Consider the following 16964-nt stretch of genomic DNA (forward strand, 5'->3'; position numbering starts at 1 on the left):
CAGCTGTTGCTCCTCTTCCTCATTATCCACATCCAGAACTGGGAGCTGTTTCTCTCTCTCTCTCTCTCCCTCCCTCCCTCTCTCCCTCCCTCTCTCTCTCTCTCTCTCTGCCTACCTCCCCCCCTCTCTCTCCTCTCTCTCTCTCCCCCCCTCCCTCCCTCCCTCCCTTCCCCCCTCTCCCTCTCTCCCTCTTAGAAAAGGTTGGAGACCCCTAATTTAAAGAGCTTCTTTATTAAATTGAGACTTAGGTAGAAAAAAGATAGAAAGCAAACATGAGCTGATCACTTGAACATGGGGATGTTACAACCTTCATAAGAGTGAGAAGTGGTCGTAAGTCACTTTTTTCAGTGCCGTTGTAACTTTGAATGGTCACTAAACAATTGATTGTAAGTCAAGGACTAGTTGCATCATAACTCTTCTGTGATCTTGCAATTAACCTCATAGGGCTCTGAATCTTAGTACGACGACCCCGTGAGGTGTGACTGGCCCAAAGTTACCCAGTTGGTTTTCATGGGCAAGGCAAAACCTGAACTCACAGTCTCCCATTTTCTAGCCTTGTGCCTTAACTACTAGACCAGGCTGCCTTCTAAAAACTGCTTTTCTGGGGAAGGATCTAGCCTTGCTTTCTGGTTTTTTAGAGGTTCTGCTAGATTCACTATTTTTCCAAACATTGGAATCAGAGTCTACAAAATCCAGTAATGGTTCTTTAACTCAATGAAGTAAGTAGCTTACCCCAATATACTGTATATAATGGCTAACTGCTGTAAGTCTTTCTACAGTTGTCTTGAGTTTGCTCTTATGGAGAAACATTTGAGCCATGAAGTTCACAAGGAACTCTCCGTGGTCCTTTTTCCTGCCATCTTGTTTAACATACACCTAAGCGGTATTTTGGCTTAGGCATTGTTGCCTTCACTTAAGAGCCCTGCCATTATCTTGCCCGCTAGAACCAAGTTCCCTGGTAAGGCTATTGATTCAGGGTGAAAAGATTACAGTCATCGTCCTTTATTGACAGCAATCAGCTAGTCAAGTGTCCTCAACTGAAGATCTCTCCCTAGTTTTCTACAACTCCAAAGCTGAGCTGTCATAAAAAGGGCTTAGTTTGTGGTTTATTGGCTTTGTAGTCCCAGTCATTTGTGGTTTATTCGTGTCTAAGACAGGACTAGAACTCACCGTCTCCTAGTGATTGGCCCAAAGGCACCCAGCCGGCTTTCATGCCTAAGGCAAGACTAGAACTCACAGTCGCCTGCTTCCAAAGTCACCCAGCCGGCTTTCATGCCTAAGGCAAGACTAGAACTCACAGTCGCCTGCTTCCTAGACCAAAGTGATTCCTGCACAAATCCATAACACACACTTTTCTTAATATATAGAAGTGGCTTGACCCACAGCTCCTGTCCTTTCTCACATGGTCTCCTATTGAAGTTTTATAATGAAGCAAACTTCCTTGGCTTTCTGAATCAGCCAAGGTCATTCACTTTGTTTTGAATGCCACCATCTTGATTTAAAACACTTGTTTATTGCACGATGTTACCTCAGACACTGGTCTTTTCTTAAGGTATTATCTTGGTCCCTCTACTAGAACGTAAGCTGTGTGTTATAATAACAAATCTTTAGTGATAATGGCACCTTTTAGAATGGCTTGATTGATAGTGATGCATGCCCCCTTTAGCCTGCACAACTGAGGGGGAATAATAGAAGCACTTACTTCCTTTGGATGGAAGAAAAGCCAGTCATCATGCTCTTTAAGATGTACAGAATCCCAAATTAGATAAATATTTGCTTTATGGGCGCAGCATTTAATGTTACGCTTGCCATAATTTGCTGCCTTTTCGACAGGCCGCAAATAAGAGGTTGGTCTACCACTCTATAAAAATGCAGTAAATTAGATTAGAGCGACTTCCCCAGAAAGTAATTATTCCGTGTATTTATGAATTGTAAGGGGCCTTGTAGTTGTTATAAAAGGCATTTATTTCCTCAGGACAAGACTTAAGTAACCAAAATAGGGAGGGAACAGACGAGAGAATGAGTGAGAGAGGGAGTGAGAGAATGAGAGAGAGAAAGAGAGAGAGAATGAGAGAGGGAGGGAAAATGAGAGAGAGAATGAGAGAGAGAGAGAATGAGGAGAGAAAGAGAGAGAATGAGGAGAGAAAGAGAGAATGAGAATGAGAGTAAGAGAGAATGAGAGAGAGTGAGAGAATGAGAGTCAGAGAATGAGAGAGAGAGAGAGAGGGAGGGAGGGAGTGGGAGGGAGAGTCTGCATCGCACAGAACTTTTGGAAAGTTGGAAATTGGGCTGGTTCATAATTTTTCCAGTGGATAAAATTTTAGAAGCCAGCGCTGAAATGTGTTGCCTTGTAGCCCCGAGCTTCCTTCGGCTAAAACAAAGAGGCGTTAACCTTCGTGAAATTCTTTCAATGTGTTGAAAGAAGATTTCTTCAGTGACTTATTATGCTGGATAAGGTCACCTTTCTGTTTTTATTAACAGAGGAAGGATTTTTGATCGCAGATTTTGATTTTTGGAGAACGTGGCTGAAATTAGGCCGGGCACGGGTGTAGAGAAAATGAGTTGAAACCTTAGCCCTGTGCAGGTGTTAGGAGGTCATTCTCTGCGTAGGATGAATTCAGCTTTCTGGTTTTATTCCTACAACAGCCATCTTGTAAGGTAGGTTGCCGGGAGAGACCCTGGCTTAAAATCTTCGATAAATTCCATGGCTGAGAGTAGGCCTTTATTTAAATAATTGACATCTCACAGCAATACATCTTGAGTGGTGTACCAGGTTTAAAACCCAAATAATCCAAACCATGACATCTTCCAGTTTAATAAAGCACGCAATTTCAATAAGTCTTATATACAGATATACAGATTAACAGAGTTGGAAGGGACCTTGTAGGTCATCTAGTCCAACCCCATGCCCAAGCAGGAGATCCTACACCACTTCTGACAGATGGCAGTCCAATCTCTTCTTGAAAGCTTCCAGGGATGAATCTCCCACAGCTTCTTTTCCATTGGTTGATTGTTCTCACTGTCAGAAAATGTCCCCATCCCAGAGGCTCGAGGAAAGCCTCCGGAGTCTGGGGAAGGCGAAAACGCCCACCCCCATGCTGCAGGAGGCCAACTAGGCCACGCCCATCTACCAGGCAGATAACCTGTTGCTGAAATTTTTGAATCCCACCCGTGATGGGATGGGCTATTTTGTAATTATATCCTGTTTCCCCCAAAATAAGACCTCCCTGGATAACAAGCCCAATCGGACTTTTGAGCACATGCGCTAAAATAAGCCCTCCCCCGAAAATAAGCCCTTCCCTGAAAAACCATTGCAACACAGCAGCAGCCATGAGGTGACCACGCTCGCCGCCTCCTGCACCTCAAAAATAATAAGACCTCCCCGAAAATAAAGCCAAGTGTTTATTTCAGGGGTCAAAAGAAAATAAGCCCCTGTCTTATTTTGGGGGAAACACTAATCTTGGGGAAAGTACTAAGGGACACTAATCAATAGAAAGTTCTGGAAAGAAGTCGAATGGGAAAACTTCCCTAAATTCTGAAGATCTCATGCAGCGTTTCATTTTGTCAAATGAGTATGTAAGCTTTGGACTATTAATATCTGAAGAACTTCTCCAATCACCCAGAACCAATCAAATTGAAATATTTGACTGGAAACAGAAAATTCAATAAAGTGCTTTTAGTAGGATTCCAACAAAGCGAAAGCTTTACTTGGGCTATTTTTATTGAAATATGTGTACATATTTTAAAGCATGAGAACTCCAATAGCATAGCTTTCCTGAAGGTGGATTTTAAAAGTGGAAAGAGGGAACTAAAGACGTTAAGAGAGAGAAGCTGAGCAGCCACACATAAATTCTTACCAACACAGCCCCATGGACAGCTTCTGTTTTAAATCGGATGGGCAGCTATAATCCCTGCCATTGTCCTGTTAGATCAAACCTAAGTATTATCAGGGACACGGTGGCTCAGTGGCTAAGACGCTGGGCTTGTCAATCAGAAAGGTCAGCGGTTCGAATCCCTAGCGCCGCATAACAGAGTGAGCTCCCGTTACTTGTCCCAGTTTCTGCCAACCTAGCAGTTCAAAAGCACGTAATAATGCAAGTAGAAAAATAGGAACCACCTTTGGTGGGAAGGTAACAGCGTTCCGTGCGCCTTTGGCATTTAGTCATCCCAACCACATGACCACAGAGACGTCTTCGGAAAGCGCTGGCTCTTTGGCTTTGAAACGGAGATGAGCCCTGCCCCCTAGAGTCGGGAACGACTAGCACATATGTGCGAGGGGAAGTTTTATTTTAAACCAGCTTTTAAGGGAGCCATTGTCTTCTAAACCAAGAAAATATGCACCAGGAAAGCTGCAAAAATACCAAACAAAACCTGGGCTATATTCTACCATCATTAACATCTCAATAATTTCAGCTCCTTTATGCAAACCCCCCCCCCCACCTCTGCCCTGTGAATCCCTGTGCACTTTTGGTGTTTAGCCAACTGTTGTTGACTTGGCTGCGGTTATCCCAGAGCAGGTGACTAAATTACCCTGAAATCAGGCAGAAAATTTCCTCTCTTGGTCACTGAAGTGAATCTGTCCACTGGTCAAGTGGCAAAGCCAACTGCCGTCTGAGAGCCCTGAGAACTGCCACTTCCGATAAGTCAAGTCTTCAACGAGCGTGAAACGGTCTTCTTTCATGACGATTGCATTTATTATGTTTATTTCAGTTGATCTATTTAGCCAATGTGAATTGGTCAGCACCCTGGCCTTTCGATGCGTTCCATCTGTGGGAAACCATGCTAAAATATCAAAGGACCTGTCACTGCCGATTTATTCATCGTCCCAATGTAGGGTTGACCTACATAAGCGAGAACATATTCTTCGCGAGGGGGCGGCTGGTGTGGTTTGGAAGGCAGAGAATAAAGAGAGGAAAAACCGATTGGATTGGAAAGGGGCAGAGGGGAGGGTGATATCTCAGCTAGAGTACACTGCGGCAAATGTGTTATTTCTTTCGTATTTATTCTTCTTTTCTGCTATTACGAGAAGAACGGCCTGTAAGAACAGGAGTATTAAAGAGTAAAGTATGAAAGAAACCAAGGGTTGCAAGAATCCAGATGCTGGGTGTTAGCAATAAATCAGTATAAATCAGCACAAATAAAGGAACAAGAAATATATCCAAGCGTTGGATGGTCTTGCGTACCTCCCACGAAAATCCTGAATTGTTATCCAGTTCGCCAGACAGAATTTTATTTCAGTCCTTGGCCAATGAAAGTACAGTCGATAAGACGGACCGCACAAAACTATCCATTAATCGGAACGATTAGCAGCCATTCGTAAGCGAATAATAGAAGCAATAGAAATAAAGTTATCTTGAATAGTACAAATAAAAGCAGGGGTGGGCTGCTACGGTTTCGCCCAGGTTCGGGAGAAGCCTTAGCTAACATTACGGCCGGTTTGGAGAACCACCAAATCCCACCCCTGGCTGGCCCTGCCCACCCCGCCGCTCCCCTCCCAGGAGTCTCCACGCGGCCCATTTTGGATGTGGTCCTCCCGGAAGTTCCAGAAGGCTGGAAACAGGGCCTCTGGAGCCCAGGGAAGGCAGTTTTCCCCCTCCTGGAGGCTCAAAGAAAGCCTCCGGAGTCTGGAGAAGGCAAAATCTAACAATTCCCCCCCCCGCTGCCGCCGTGGTGCAGGAGGTCGACTAGACCAAGCCCACTATGGCCTCGCCCACGCAGCAACCGGGCAGAGAACCTGTTGCTGAAATTTTTGAAGCCCACCCGTGAATAAAAGCAATGAGAGTGTTCTCTGAAGTGCGATTGGGCTATTTTTTAAAAAAATCTTTTTTTAAAAAAAAAGTGTTGCAGTTCTGTGAGAGTGTATCAGCCATCATTGGGTGTGTGTGTGTGTGTGTTAATTTTTATAGGAAATTTCTCCTTTGTAATAGTGACCGAATGGAAAGATAACAAATTAGATGCTTCTGGAAGAAGAAGGCCAAATGCAGGTCCGTTTCGGCCAGAGTGGAGAAGAAGAATTACTCTGATGGAAGATAATATTTGACGCTCAGGGTTGAGATGTATATTAAATTTATATTTAATAAATAAAGGGACGCAGTGGCTAAGACGCTGAGCTTGTCGATCAGAAAGGTCGGCAGTTCGGCGGTTCAAATCCCTAATGTCGCGTAACGGAGTGAGCTCCCGTTACTTGTCCCAGCTCCTGCCAACTTAGCAGTTCGAAAGCATGTAAAAATGCAAGTAGAAAAATAGGAATTACTTTTGGTGGGAAGGTAACAGCGTTCTGTGTGCCTTTGGGGTTTAGTAATGCCAACCACATGACCATGGAGATGTCTTCGGACAGCGCTGGCTCTGGCTTTGAAACGGTGATGAGCACTGCCCCGTAGAGTCGGGAACGACTTGCACATATCTGTGAGGGGAACCTTTACCGTTAAATAAATGAATAACTAAATAGATGCTGGTGCTCTATGAGCTTGGTGGCTTTCTGGCAGATGTTTCATTACCCAACTAGGTAACATCATCAGTGCTGAAAGGGGGTGGTACTTGTGGAGAAAAGGAGGAGAAGAGGTCATTTGTGCTCTCTGAGCTTGGTGATTTTCTGGCAGATGTTTCATTACCAAACTAGGTAACACCATCAATGCCGGAAGAAAGGATGTTTGCAGAGTGGAGGAAGAGGACTGTGGAGTTCTCCCCCTCCCCACCTGAAAAGAACTCTGTTCCAACTGCCAGTTGCCTCCCATTCCGTTACCTCAGTTCAAACAGGCAGACGTTCCACTCCTTCACTCAGAAGCAGTCTGGGGCTCCTTCCAGTACTAAACGGATCTAAGGCATTGGGAGCTTTAAAGGTTTTCTCTGCTTAAAATAACTATAACTTAATCCAGCCTGGATATAAAACAGGTCTCACCATAAGCAGGTTTACTTTTACAATGATCATTGCAGTAAGGAGAAAATTCCACACCTGTCTGAGTCCCTCCCTTCCTCCGCCCTTGTCTCTCCTTCTTCCCTCCCTTGTCTCTCCTTCCTTCCTCCCTCCCTCTCTCCCTCCCTCCAATTCAACTTCCCTATAAGTACCTCAACACTCTTCTTAACTATTCCTAAGTTTCACACTGCTCTTTTCCAAATTCAGAACACACACATTTTCAGCTCAGCTCCACAGACTTTCAGAGTAGCTGGAACAATAGTGGGATAAATTTGATGAAATTGCAATCCAGGTATTTCAAACCAAAAGCACGATTTGGGATTGAAATATAGGGTTGGGTTTGCAAGAACAATTGCCCATTATTATTATTTCGTTCTTTATTGATCAAGAGATAAGAGCCCTGTAAATGTTTGTGTTTACCCCCCCCCTCCCCCAGTTCTGCTTCAGCTAAATTAAATATCTTTCCATTGACAGACAGAGAGGTCAATCAATGTGAATGTAGCCACTGGTCAGGATCCTATGGAAAATTGCTTTAAGGATCCTTTGTCGTTTTAATTATTTCACCTTGTGCAACCCATTGCTAGCATTGTTAGAAAGGTATTGCTGTGGCATTTTGTTTTGAAGATCTGTTTGCTCACCTGATCAAACAATGGCTTGCGATATTTGAAATACAATATTTTAGATAACTTGTATTATTTCATTTTATTTTCATAATCCAAAGCTGGTGGAGACAACTTTGGGTGGTGGGAATTGGACCTAAACAGGCAGGAAAATGTATATTGGGCGCCCATATCGATGGCAGGAGATATTAAGAGCATTATTTAGTAATTCAGTGCAGGCTTCAGCTCAGCCATTATTCCTTAAATAGAATATTCCCATTTCATTCTGTATCAATGCTTTTAACAATGTTTTTCTTTACAGACATAAGGACTTTGTTTTTCCCTGATGAAAGCCACGTAAAGTTTGCAGAGCTCAAGACTCTTCAAATACAAGGTGTTTACTCCTCCTATTTGTGTCTTTTGTGTCTTAACACATTTTTTTCTCTTCAGCAGAGGCTGTTAGCATGGGTTTAGGTATTCTTTCATCCACAAATGTCTATTTCTCTCTCACGCTTCTATCTCCTTAAGGGTGATTTTCTGAGGAATTGATTTGTGAGAGCTGCGGTGGCCCAGTGGTTTGAATGCGGTATTGCAGGCTAGCTCTGCATTTCATTGCCAGCAGTTCGATCCTGACCAGCTCAAGGTTCATTCAGCCTTCCATCCTTCTGAAGTCGGTAAAATGAGGCCCCAGATTGTTGGGGGCAATAGGCTGACTCTGTAAATAGCTTAGATAGGGCTGCAAAGGAAGGAAGGAAGGAAGGAAGGAAGGAAGGAAGGAAGGAAGGAAGGAAGGAAGGATGGATGGAAGGATGGATGTAGGCATAGGAAGACTTATCAGAGCTACTCATGAAGTTACTTGAGTTAAGGAAATAGGCTGCAGGAAGTCCTCAACCTATTACCACAGCTGAGCCCAAACTTTCTGTTGCTGAGACATTTGTTGAGTGAATTTTTCCCCATTTCTTTGCACAGTTGTTAAATGAATCCCTGCAGTTGTTAAGTTAGTAACAACGGTTCTTAAGTGAATCTGGCTTCCCCATTGACTGTTGGGAAGTCGCAAATGGGGATCACACCACCGTCATAAATATGAATTGGCTGCCAAGCAGCCAAATCTTGATCACATGACCATGGGGATGTGGCTATTGTTGTAAGTGCGAAAATGATCATAACACCCTTTTTTTCCGTGTCCTTCGAACAGTCACTAAATGTTGTAAGTCAAGGACTTTATTTCCATCATGTCTTATCAGATTTAAGGTCCAATCTAGGGAGATGGACAGACAGAAAGAATGAAGGATCTACATCCATGATGGCGAACCTATGGCACGCATGCCACAGGTGGCATACGGAGCTATTTGTTCGGGCGAGGTGTTGCCCTGTCAGCTCCAGCACGCACGGGTATGCTGGCCAGCTGACTTCGGCCTTCTTTTAAGGCCATTTTTCGCCCTCCGGAGTCTTTAGGAGGTTTCCCTGAAGCCTCCGGAGCACGAAAAAGGCTCTACAGGCAAACCGGAAGTTCGGGAACGGACTTCCAGTTTGCCCGTAAGGCCTTTTTTCGTGCTCCGGAGGCTTCAGGGAAACCTCTGGAGGGCCTCCTGGGGGGGGGGGGGAAGGCTGTTTTCGCCTTTCCAAGCTCCTAGAAAGGGGGTGCGCATAGCATTATGGGTGTGGGAATGCGCCCCCCTGCACTCCCCCCGCTTTTGGCACGGGATGGTAAAAAGGTTAGCCATCACTGATCTCCATGCTTACATGGCCCAAAGTTAGCCATTCAAAGAGGAAGAACAGAAGTGGCCCTAGTATCGCTTAATGTATGGGAAAAGATGGATGTTCTCACATCTGGCTCATCTTAATTAGCAGTTCGTAGTGGACAGTAGAATGAACGTGATCAGAGGGTCAAAAAAAATATGTCTCCCTCGTGTCGTTTGCAAAAAAAGTTGAACATGTCCTGTGTTCTCCGTTCCAAGGGTAAAACATGAAACTAGATATCGAGCTATTTCCTTTTTGGTTTTTCCTGTTGGTGCTTCCGTAATCTTTTAATTTCCTCCTGAGAAAAAGAAAAAAAAGCCATTTGAATGTCTGAGAAAGAGTAGAACCTGCTAATTGAAATAATAATAAAAGAATAATTTTAAAAGGGTGGGTGGGGGGGTGAAGAGCGTTCGTTTGGGATTCGGGGCGATGTATTTTAAGCCTATTATTTTTGAAAATAAGTTTTCTGTTTAAAAGGCTATAAAACTAAGTTGGTTACGAGAAGAGGCTGTTTTTTTCCCTTCTCTCTCTCATCTTTGGATTCTGCTATTTTTCCGCTATTTTTTTTTTTTTAGCTTTGCATGAATAGCTAAATCTTTACAAACAGAAGCTAAAAGTAATTGAAACACCCGTGGAATGTTGTATTTTAATAAGCTTCGTCATAAACTTCCCCACTTTTTAGAGAAGGGTCAAGTTATCGTATGCAGGCAGCTTTATGTCTTTCCCTGTAAAATCATCTCACCAGAAATTTTGCAGGCTCTCTGCTTTTTCACACTTTTATGCCATCTTAGGGGAAGACCTCAAGAGTGTGAAGACCATCAATCTATTCTCCGAATCCAAAAAGGCCTGGGATTAAAAGACAACCTACAGTAGTGGCCAAAATTGTGGAAACCTTTTGGAAAAAAGTGTATTCTCTAAAACCACCTAATAACACCACTATTTTGGGGGGAGTAGTACCATAAAATTATCATATTTTTCAGAATATAAGATGCACTCCCCCCCCCCCAATAAAAGAGGGTGAAAATTGGGTGTGTCTTATACACTGAATGTAGCCAGAAACTTGAGGCAAGGAGGAGGCGATGGTCTGTGGCAATTCATGCAGCCTGGAGCAGCTGATTAGGGGTATTCTGGGAGGCCGATCCACCTGCCAATCAGCTGCTCATGCTGAATTAGGCTGCAATAATGTGCTGAAGTTGACCTGGCTGTTTGCTATTTGCTGCAAGGAGGTGTCAGAGTCTGCAGCAGCAATCACATCCAGAAAGCACACACAAGTAACTGATTTAGCAGGATTCAATAACTTCTCTTTATATATAATATAACACATGAAGTAAATGTACCATACAAAAAGCAGGTTTTCCAACGTGGTAGTTCAGAGAACTTTCACTTTCAGTTTTAGTTTCAGATATCAGCACCGCATGCAGCTTTAGTGCAGAACAAGCCACGCCCAGGCTCCTTGCTGACTCCTTCCTTGTTGCTCACACAGCAAATACTGTTTGTTTCCAAACAGCCCTCAACTCTCTCACACACTGACAGGATGCTAGGCAGATGAATGCCATGGATGCTGATAGGCAGAGGCAGAATATTTTTTTTCTTATTTTCCTCCCCAAAAATTAAGGCGTGTCCTATACTCCGGAGCGTCTTATACTCTGAAAAATATGGTATATGTCAATGGAAAGATAATTTAATCAAGAATGTAATGCAAGAACTTTTATGAAGAATTTGCTATTAGAATAGCATTTATAAAGAAGAAAAGTGAAATGAGATATACAAAAATTATCACCATGTCAGTTAATACTTAGTTGGGTAACCTTTAGCATGAATTACGGCCTTACAACGTCTTCCCATGGAGTGAATCAAGTCTTTTAGTTCTGCAGCTGCTTTAATGTGAAACGAAGATTGAACGATTGCTTCTATTAATTGGGTTTTATTGCTGGGTTGCTTCTGACTAACAAGTTTTTTTTAGTCGGTGCCACATATTTTCATTTTTTCTGGGCTATTCCCAGCCATTCCAGCAGTAGAATACGATTGTCTTGAAATTCCAAAAAAAAGTGGTGTTATTAGCCATCAAAATACACTTTTCCTAAAAGGCTTCCACAATTTTGGCCACTACTATATAAAGAACTCTTCAGAGTCCATTTCATACACCCTGCTTTTCGTTGTCACCTTGCACAAAGAGGGAACATATAACCGGTTAGCCGTCGCGACAAATCTGGTGACTTTGTAAGTCGCCAAGAAGTTTTCCCCTGCTAGAGAGCATTGACAATCAATGCTTCCTTCCTAAATAATGTTTTCGTGGTTGGAAAAATGAGACAACAATTTCTTTTCCGGCTTGCCTTGAGATAAATCTCAGAGAACAGCAGATAATGGGAAGAAATACCTTCAATCACACACACACACCCAAATAAATTACAGTCTGAACGTTTCAGGAAATACTTCTTGTAGAGCTATTTAGAAGATGCCAAATAGGAATCTCTTTTACAGAAGAACTTTTTTTTTTAAGCGGCAAGCGGATTTTGATGACTCTTTAAATTAAAAACAACCAGATATTTGATTTGCAGATTCCTAGGTTTAGTGGGATGCGGTGGCTCAGTGGCTGAGATGCTGAGCTTGTCGATCAGAAAGGTTGGCAGTTCGAATCCCCAGTGCCGCATAACAGAGTGAGCTCCCGTTGCTTGTCTCAGCTTTTGCCAACTTAGCAGTTCGAAAGCATGTAAAAATGCAAGTAGAAAAATAGGAATTACCTTTGGCAGGAAGGGAACAGCGTTCCGTGCACCTTCGGCATTTAGTCATGCTGGCCACATGACCATGGAGACGTCTTCAGACAGCGCTGGCTCTTCGGCTTTGAAACGGAGATGAGCATCGCCCCCTAGAGTCGGGAACGACTAGCACATATTTGCAAAGGGACCCTTTATGTTTAGTAGGAGACCCGAGTAAAAATGTGTGAGATCTCCATCTTCATCCTAAAAGCTTGATCAAGGTAGCTTTTCTATTTGCAAACCCTTTTAAACAGGGGGAGGGGATTACCTGTTTGTTTTCCCTGAAATCCGTTAATGTAATCTCCGGTTTAATATATTGATATCCGTGGGCTAATTAAAAATGGTGAGTGTGTGCAGGCATTTATTCGTTCAAACAAAATGACTGCATAAACATTATTATAAACTGTTTACTCTCCCCACCGAAAGGAAAAGGAAGGGGTGGTTGGGACAATTTATGTTCACTAATACAATTTCTCATTAAAGCTGCTGCCAGGTAGATTTAAAAAAAAAAACACCTCTTGAAATAGTAAGTAAGTGGGAAATTAATTCAACAGTTTAATCTAGAGCTAATAACAGTTGCAAGCTCCGAAAGAGATTGCTTCAGCAGGGAGTTAATTAACAGCTTATTCCCTATTTGATAAAAGTAATCCACACTAATTCTAGTGTAATTTACCTCAATGTAATATAAAACCACAAGCTGCTTCTAATGCTGGTGGTAATTAGGCTTACATTATGGTCATGCTGACAATGGAAGAGGCATTATTATTATTAGTAATAGTAGTAGCAGCAGTATCAGTGTTATTATTTGTATTATTTGTATTTAGTAGTGTTATTATTTACTCTTGCAACATAGCTACCCTTAAAAATATTACTTGACATTTTCTGAATGGACGTTGCACCAGGACTGATTTTCATTTTCAACCGAAGGGGAGATTGCAAATTCTTGAAAAATGGTGATGGGGCTTGCTTGTTTATTATTTGTTTGTTTGTTTGTTTGTTTATTGATTAGACTTATTTGCCATTTATCTATCCTGAAAGCGACACTGGGTGGCTTACAAAGATTAAAAGCCTATAAAAGATTAAACCATTTTAAAAAAAAAAAACCCTCCCTTTTTACAACCCTGTAATCCCTTAATTTGGGGTAGAGTCGAGGGAACTGAGCATTTACTAGCCGGATGCCCTTCCTGACGCCTAAATGGAGGTCACAGCAGATACTTTTTCTTTGCGCCCTGATATAGAATTAAAAGAAAACTCATAATAACAGAAATAAGACTAGAACTGATGTTACCTTGCTGAAACGTCTGCAAGAAAACCACCAAGCTTCAGAGAGCATCAAGGACTACCTCATTTCAACCCTGAGGCAAAAATATTCTCCTTTATTGGCACAGTAATTATTGGCATTGACAAATTCACCTTCAGCCAATTGCAAAAAGGAAGCTTTACTGGGAATAGCTTACATCTCGCAAAGATACTTCTAACACCATCAAGCATCCACATCTTCCTGTTATATTTAAATATTTCCTCCCCTTAAAAAAAGGGAGAAAGCTTTTTATGATCCAGATTCTAGATATTTCATCTTCAAAGCATTGAAAGGACATTTGACAGTTAGCATTGTAACACAAGAACTAAACATGTCAATTACCCGATACAAGAAGAGTTCAGTTTTATAATTTTTCCAGCGACACAGAATATGTGAGCAGATAAACCATGACAAACGAAATTGTCCATATTCAGGTGGTCCTTGACTTACGGCCATAACGGAGCCAGAAATATCTGTTGTTACAGTAAGTGAGACATTTGTTAAGGGAGCTTTGCCCCATTTTACGACCTCTCGCCTTAGTTGTTTAGGGAATTACTGCAGTTGATAAGTTAGAAAGCCGGTCGTTAAATGAATCTGGCTTCCCCATTGACTTTGCTTGTCAAAAAGTTGCAAAAAGTGATCCCATGACCTTGGGACACAGCAGTGGTCATAAGTATGAACCAGTTGCCAAGCATCTGAATTTTGATCCCCATGATCATGGGGATGATACAAAGATTGGAACTGTGAAAAATAGTCATAAGTCACTTTTCTTAAAGATGTCGTAACTTAAAATGGTCACTAAAGTAACTATTGTAAGTTGAGGACTATCTGTATTCTCTATCCTCCTCTCCTCCTCCTCTTCTTCCTCCTCTCCTCCTCTTCTTCCTCCTCCTCTTCCTCCTCTTCCTCCAACTACAGAATGTCTTGATTAGTAACAGTCAAGGTTTTTCACTGCAAATAATCTTGTCTCCCCCCATGGACACCTTAAAAAGTTTCTGACATGAGGCCTGCAAAGCAATCATCATCATCATCATCGTAAAATAAACAAATTTTAAAATACGCCCTGGAACCTGGGAACAATTTTTGTTCCCTCTCACATAGATTTTTCAAATGAAATAATTGGCTTTCTAACTTTTTTTTTAAAAAAAAATTGCATAGATTAAAAGAAACTGCTAATTGCTTTCAAATGCACCGGCTGAGAAGATGTCTTATAAATTAAACAATGGCTTTGATTGAGGAAGGGTTTGCCAAGCTGTTATGGGCCCCAGTTTGATGTCGAATTGCTTTTAACATTACGGAAAATAAAAGGAAGTGAAATTTCCAAAGAGCTGGATCTCATAGCCTCATAGAAGTGCCATGTGATGAATGTACTTTGTCGTATTTGGAAAGTGGGGTGCAGTACAGCCGAACCAAAATAAACCTCTTCATTCCTACAGGAAGTTGTAGGACTTGCAACCGTTTGCAGTTACTGGAAAAAAAAAAGACTTGCAGTCGGTCCTCGTACTTATCACCATTGCACCGTCGCACAGCCCTGGGATTGGGCGTTTTGACCTAGGCTTCCTTCAAAACCAAGTCTTGGTCCCTGCAAAGTCTTTTTTATTTACACGACTGTCAATTCCTTTCATTCCTTTCAGTCAGCAAGGCTTGGCAAACAGTCTTTCAGAGGAATATTTATCAACACAAACCTTATCTCGCTCAGAGAGCTGCCAGATAATTAGTTTCCAAACGCAGGGCAAGGCAACACTTTGCACTGAGTCTCTTATAGTCACAAACAGAACTTTCCTCTTTCGAAATGACCCAAGGAACGAATTGATTCCTGCAAAAGTCCACTCCCCGTTTGTTCCTCTTTTGCTTCCTCTGGAAGGGGCCATTCACCTTCCACTTGTGACTTTACTCCCAAGCCGACTCTGTTTTCTTAGTTGTTCTTGTCTTCTGGCAGCTCTGCACATGCGCACTCTGGGAACAGGCTCCAGCTGTTCTTCTGCCTCACTGCTGTCTAACTGCCTCTCTGCCTCCGACGCAGAGCCCTCGTCTGAGCTTTCCTCATCCCCCAGGACTGACTCATGTTCCTTCCCAATCTCCTCACAGCGGGCAACAACATTGGGTGCTTGGCAACTCGCATCTATTTATGACAGTTTCACTGTCCCACAAACGTGTGATTCCCCATTGGCGAGCTTCCCAGCCGGTTCCCCTCCAATAAAAGTCAATGGTGGGACCCAGATTCCCTTCAATGCCTTTCAATCACTTTAGAATTTACAATTGCCTTCAGCAACCCTGTCATAAAATCAGGTGCTGCTCGCTTAACCAACTACCTTATGCTCGTAAGTCAAGGATTACCTGCATTTGTTTCATCGGATGGAGACGAGATAGATTGTGCTTTTTCGGCAAGTTTCCATAACTTTATCTCTTGGACAATATGTCCCTATTGCAACGATAAGAGCCACGTTGGCACAGTGGTTAGAGTGCAGTATTGCAGGTTACTTTTGCCGGCTGACTGCGATTTGGCAGTTCGAATCTCACCAGATTCAAGGTTGACTCAGACTTCCATCCTTCCGAGGTGGGTCAAATGAGGACCCAGATTGTTTGGGGGAAATAGGCTGGCTCTGTAAAACGCTTAGAGAGGGCTGCAAAGCACTATGAAGCGGTATATAAGTCTAAGTGCTATTGCTATTACTAAGTGCTATTGCTATGTCCTAGACCAGGGGTCTCAAACTCAAGGCCCTCCCGGGAGCTGGATCCAGCCTGTGTGGTTCTTAGATCTGGCCCACTGGACCCCCCTGAAAACCACGAAGGACCAGCCTGTGGTGTTCTGTCAGTAAAAATGGAGCATGCAACCCTCCCGAGCTCTTGTTTTCACTGGCAGATGGTTGCAAGAGGTTGTGGCAGCTGAAAAGGGAGCTCGGGAACTCATTTTTGCTGGTAGAGCACTCGGGCTACCACAGGCGCCCCGACATGAGCGATGTCAAGCTGGCAACGCACATCCTAGCCACGCCCCCCTGAGATCAAACCCAACCCTGACGCGGCCCTCTATGAAACTGAGTTTGACACCCCTGTCCTATACTGTATGTAACGAAGGTAAGTGGAATTGTACGTAAAGATGACCTTACGATTATCCTTAGAAAAAAAAGGGTTTTTACAGACTATGGTATACGTTGTGCTTTTGTTACTAATAGGAGTAGAAAAGGGGTCCCCTAAAATAATTACTACATCTAGATCGGGGAGGGGGAGGAAGGGGGGGCGGAGATCACATTTCACTCCTGAAAACTGTGATTGCAACGTGGTTTGGCCCAAAAGTTCTTCAAAGGTTGTTAACATTTTGGAGCGTTTAACTTGGTAGCAGGGAGAGAAATAATTAAAGACATGACTACAGGCAAACCATACAAACTATATTTAATTTTAATTAAACGTAAATCAAATGTAATGTTTTGCCTTGTTCTCTCCCATTCCTTTTGAGAGTGTAGCCCACAGTGCATCATTTAAAGATAGTGTACCCAATCCGGGCTAATGGATATTAAATAAGAGGTGGCCATTTGCAAAAGAATACAATTAAAATTTTAAACGTCCCCGTATGGCTTTTGGTCAAATACAGCCAGTCGTATGTAGAGGCATAACATATTTCAAGACTATATATTAAGAGCCATCAACAGAGTTTGATT

The 16964-nt window shown here is 42.7% G+C and overlaps 1 protein-coding gene across 3 annotated transcripts in view; it reads left to right on the plus strand.

Annotated features, from left to right (window-relative positions):
• DACH2 (dachshund family transcription factor 2) overlaps positions 1 to 16964 on the plus strand; it is a 269698-nt gene that overhangs the window by 145187 nt on the left and 107547 nt on the right. The window contains exon 3 of one of the 3 annotated variants that reach the window (XM_081964105.1): positions 7835 to 7906. The exons of the other annotated variants lie outside the window; for them this stretch is intronic. Coding sequence (XP_081820231.1) covers positions 7835 to 7906 — 72 coding nt within the window. The remainder of the gene's footprint in view (positions 1 to 7834; positions 7907 to 16964) is intronic. 3 annotated transcript variants of the gene reach the window in all.

The sequence above is a fragment of the Natrix helvetica genome, assembly GCF_964273705.1.
Source record: "Natrix helvetica genome assembly, chromosome: 11".
Taxonomy (NCBI): Eukaryota; Metazoa; Chordata; class Lepidosauria; order Squamata; family Natricidae; genus Natrix; species Natrix helvetica.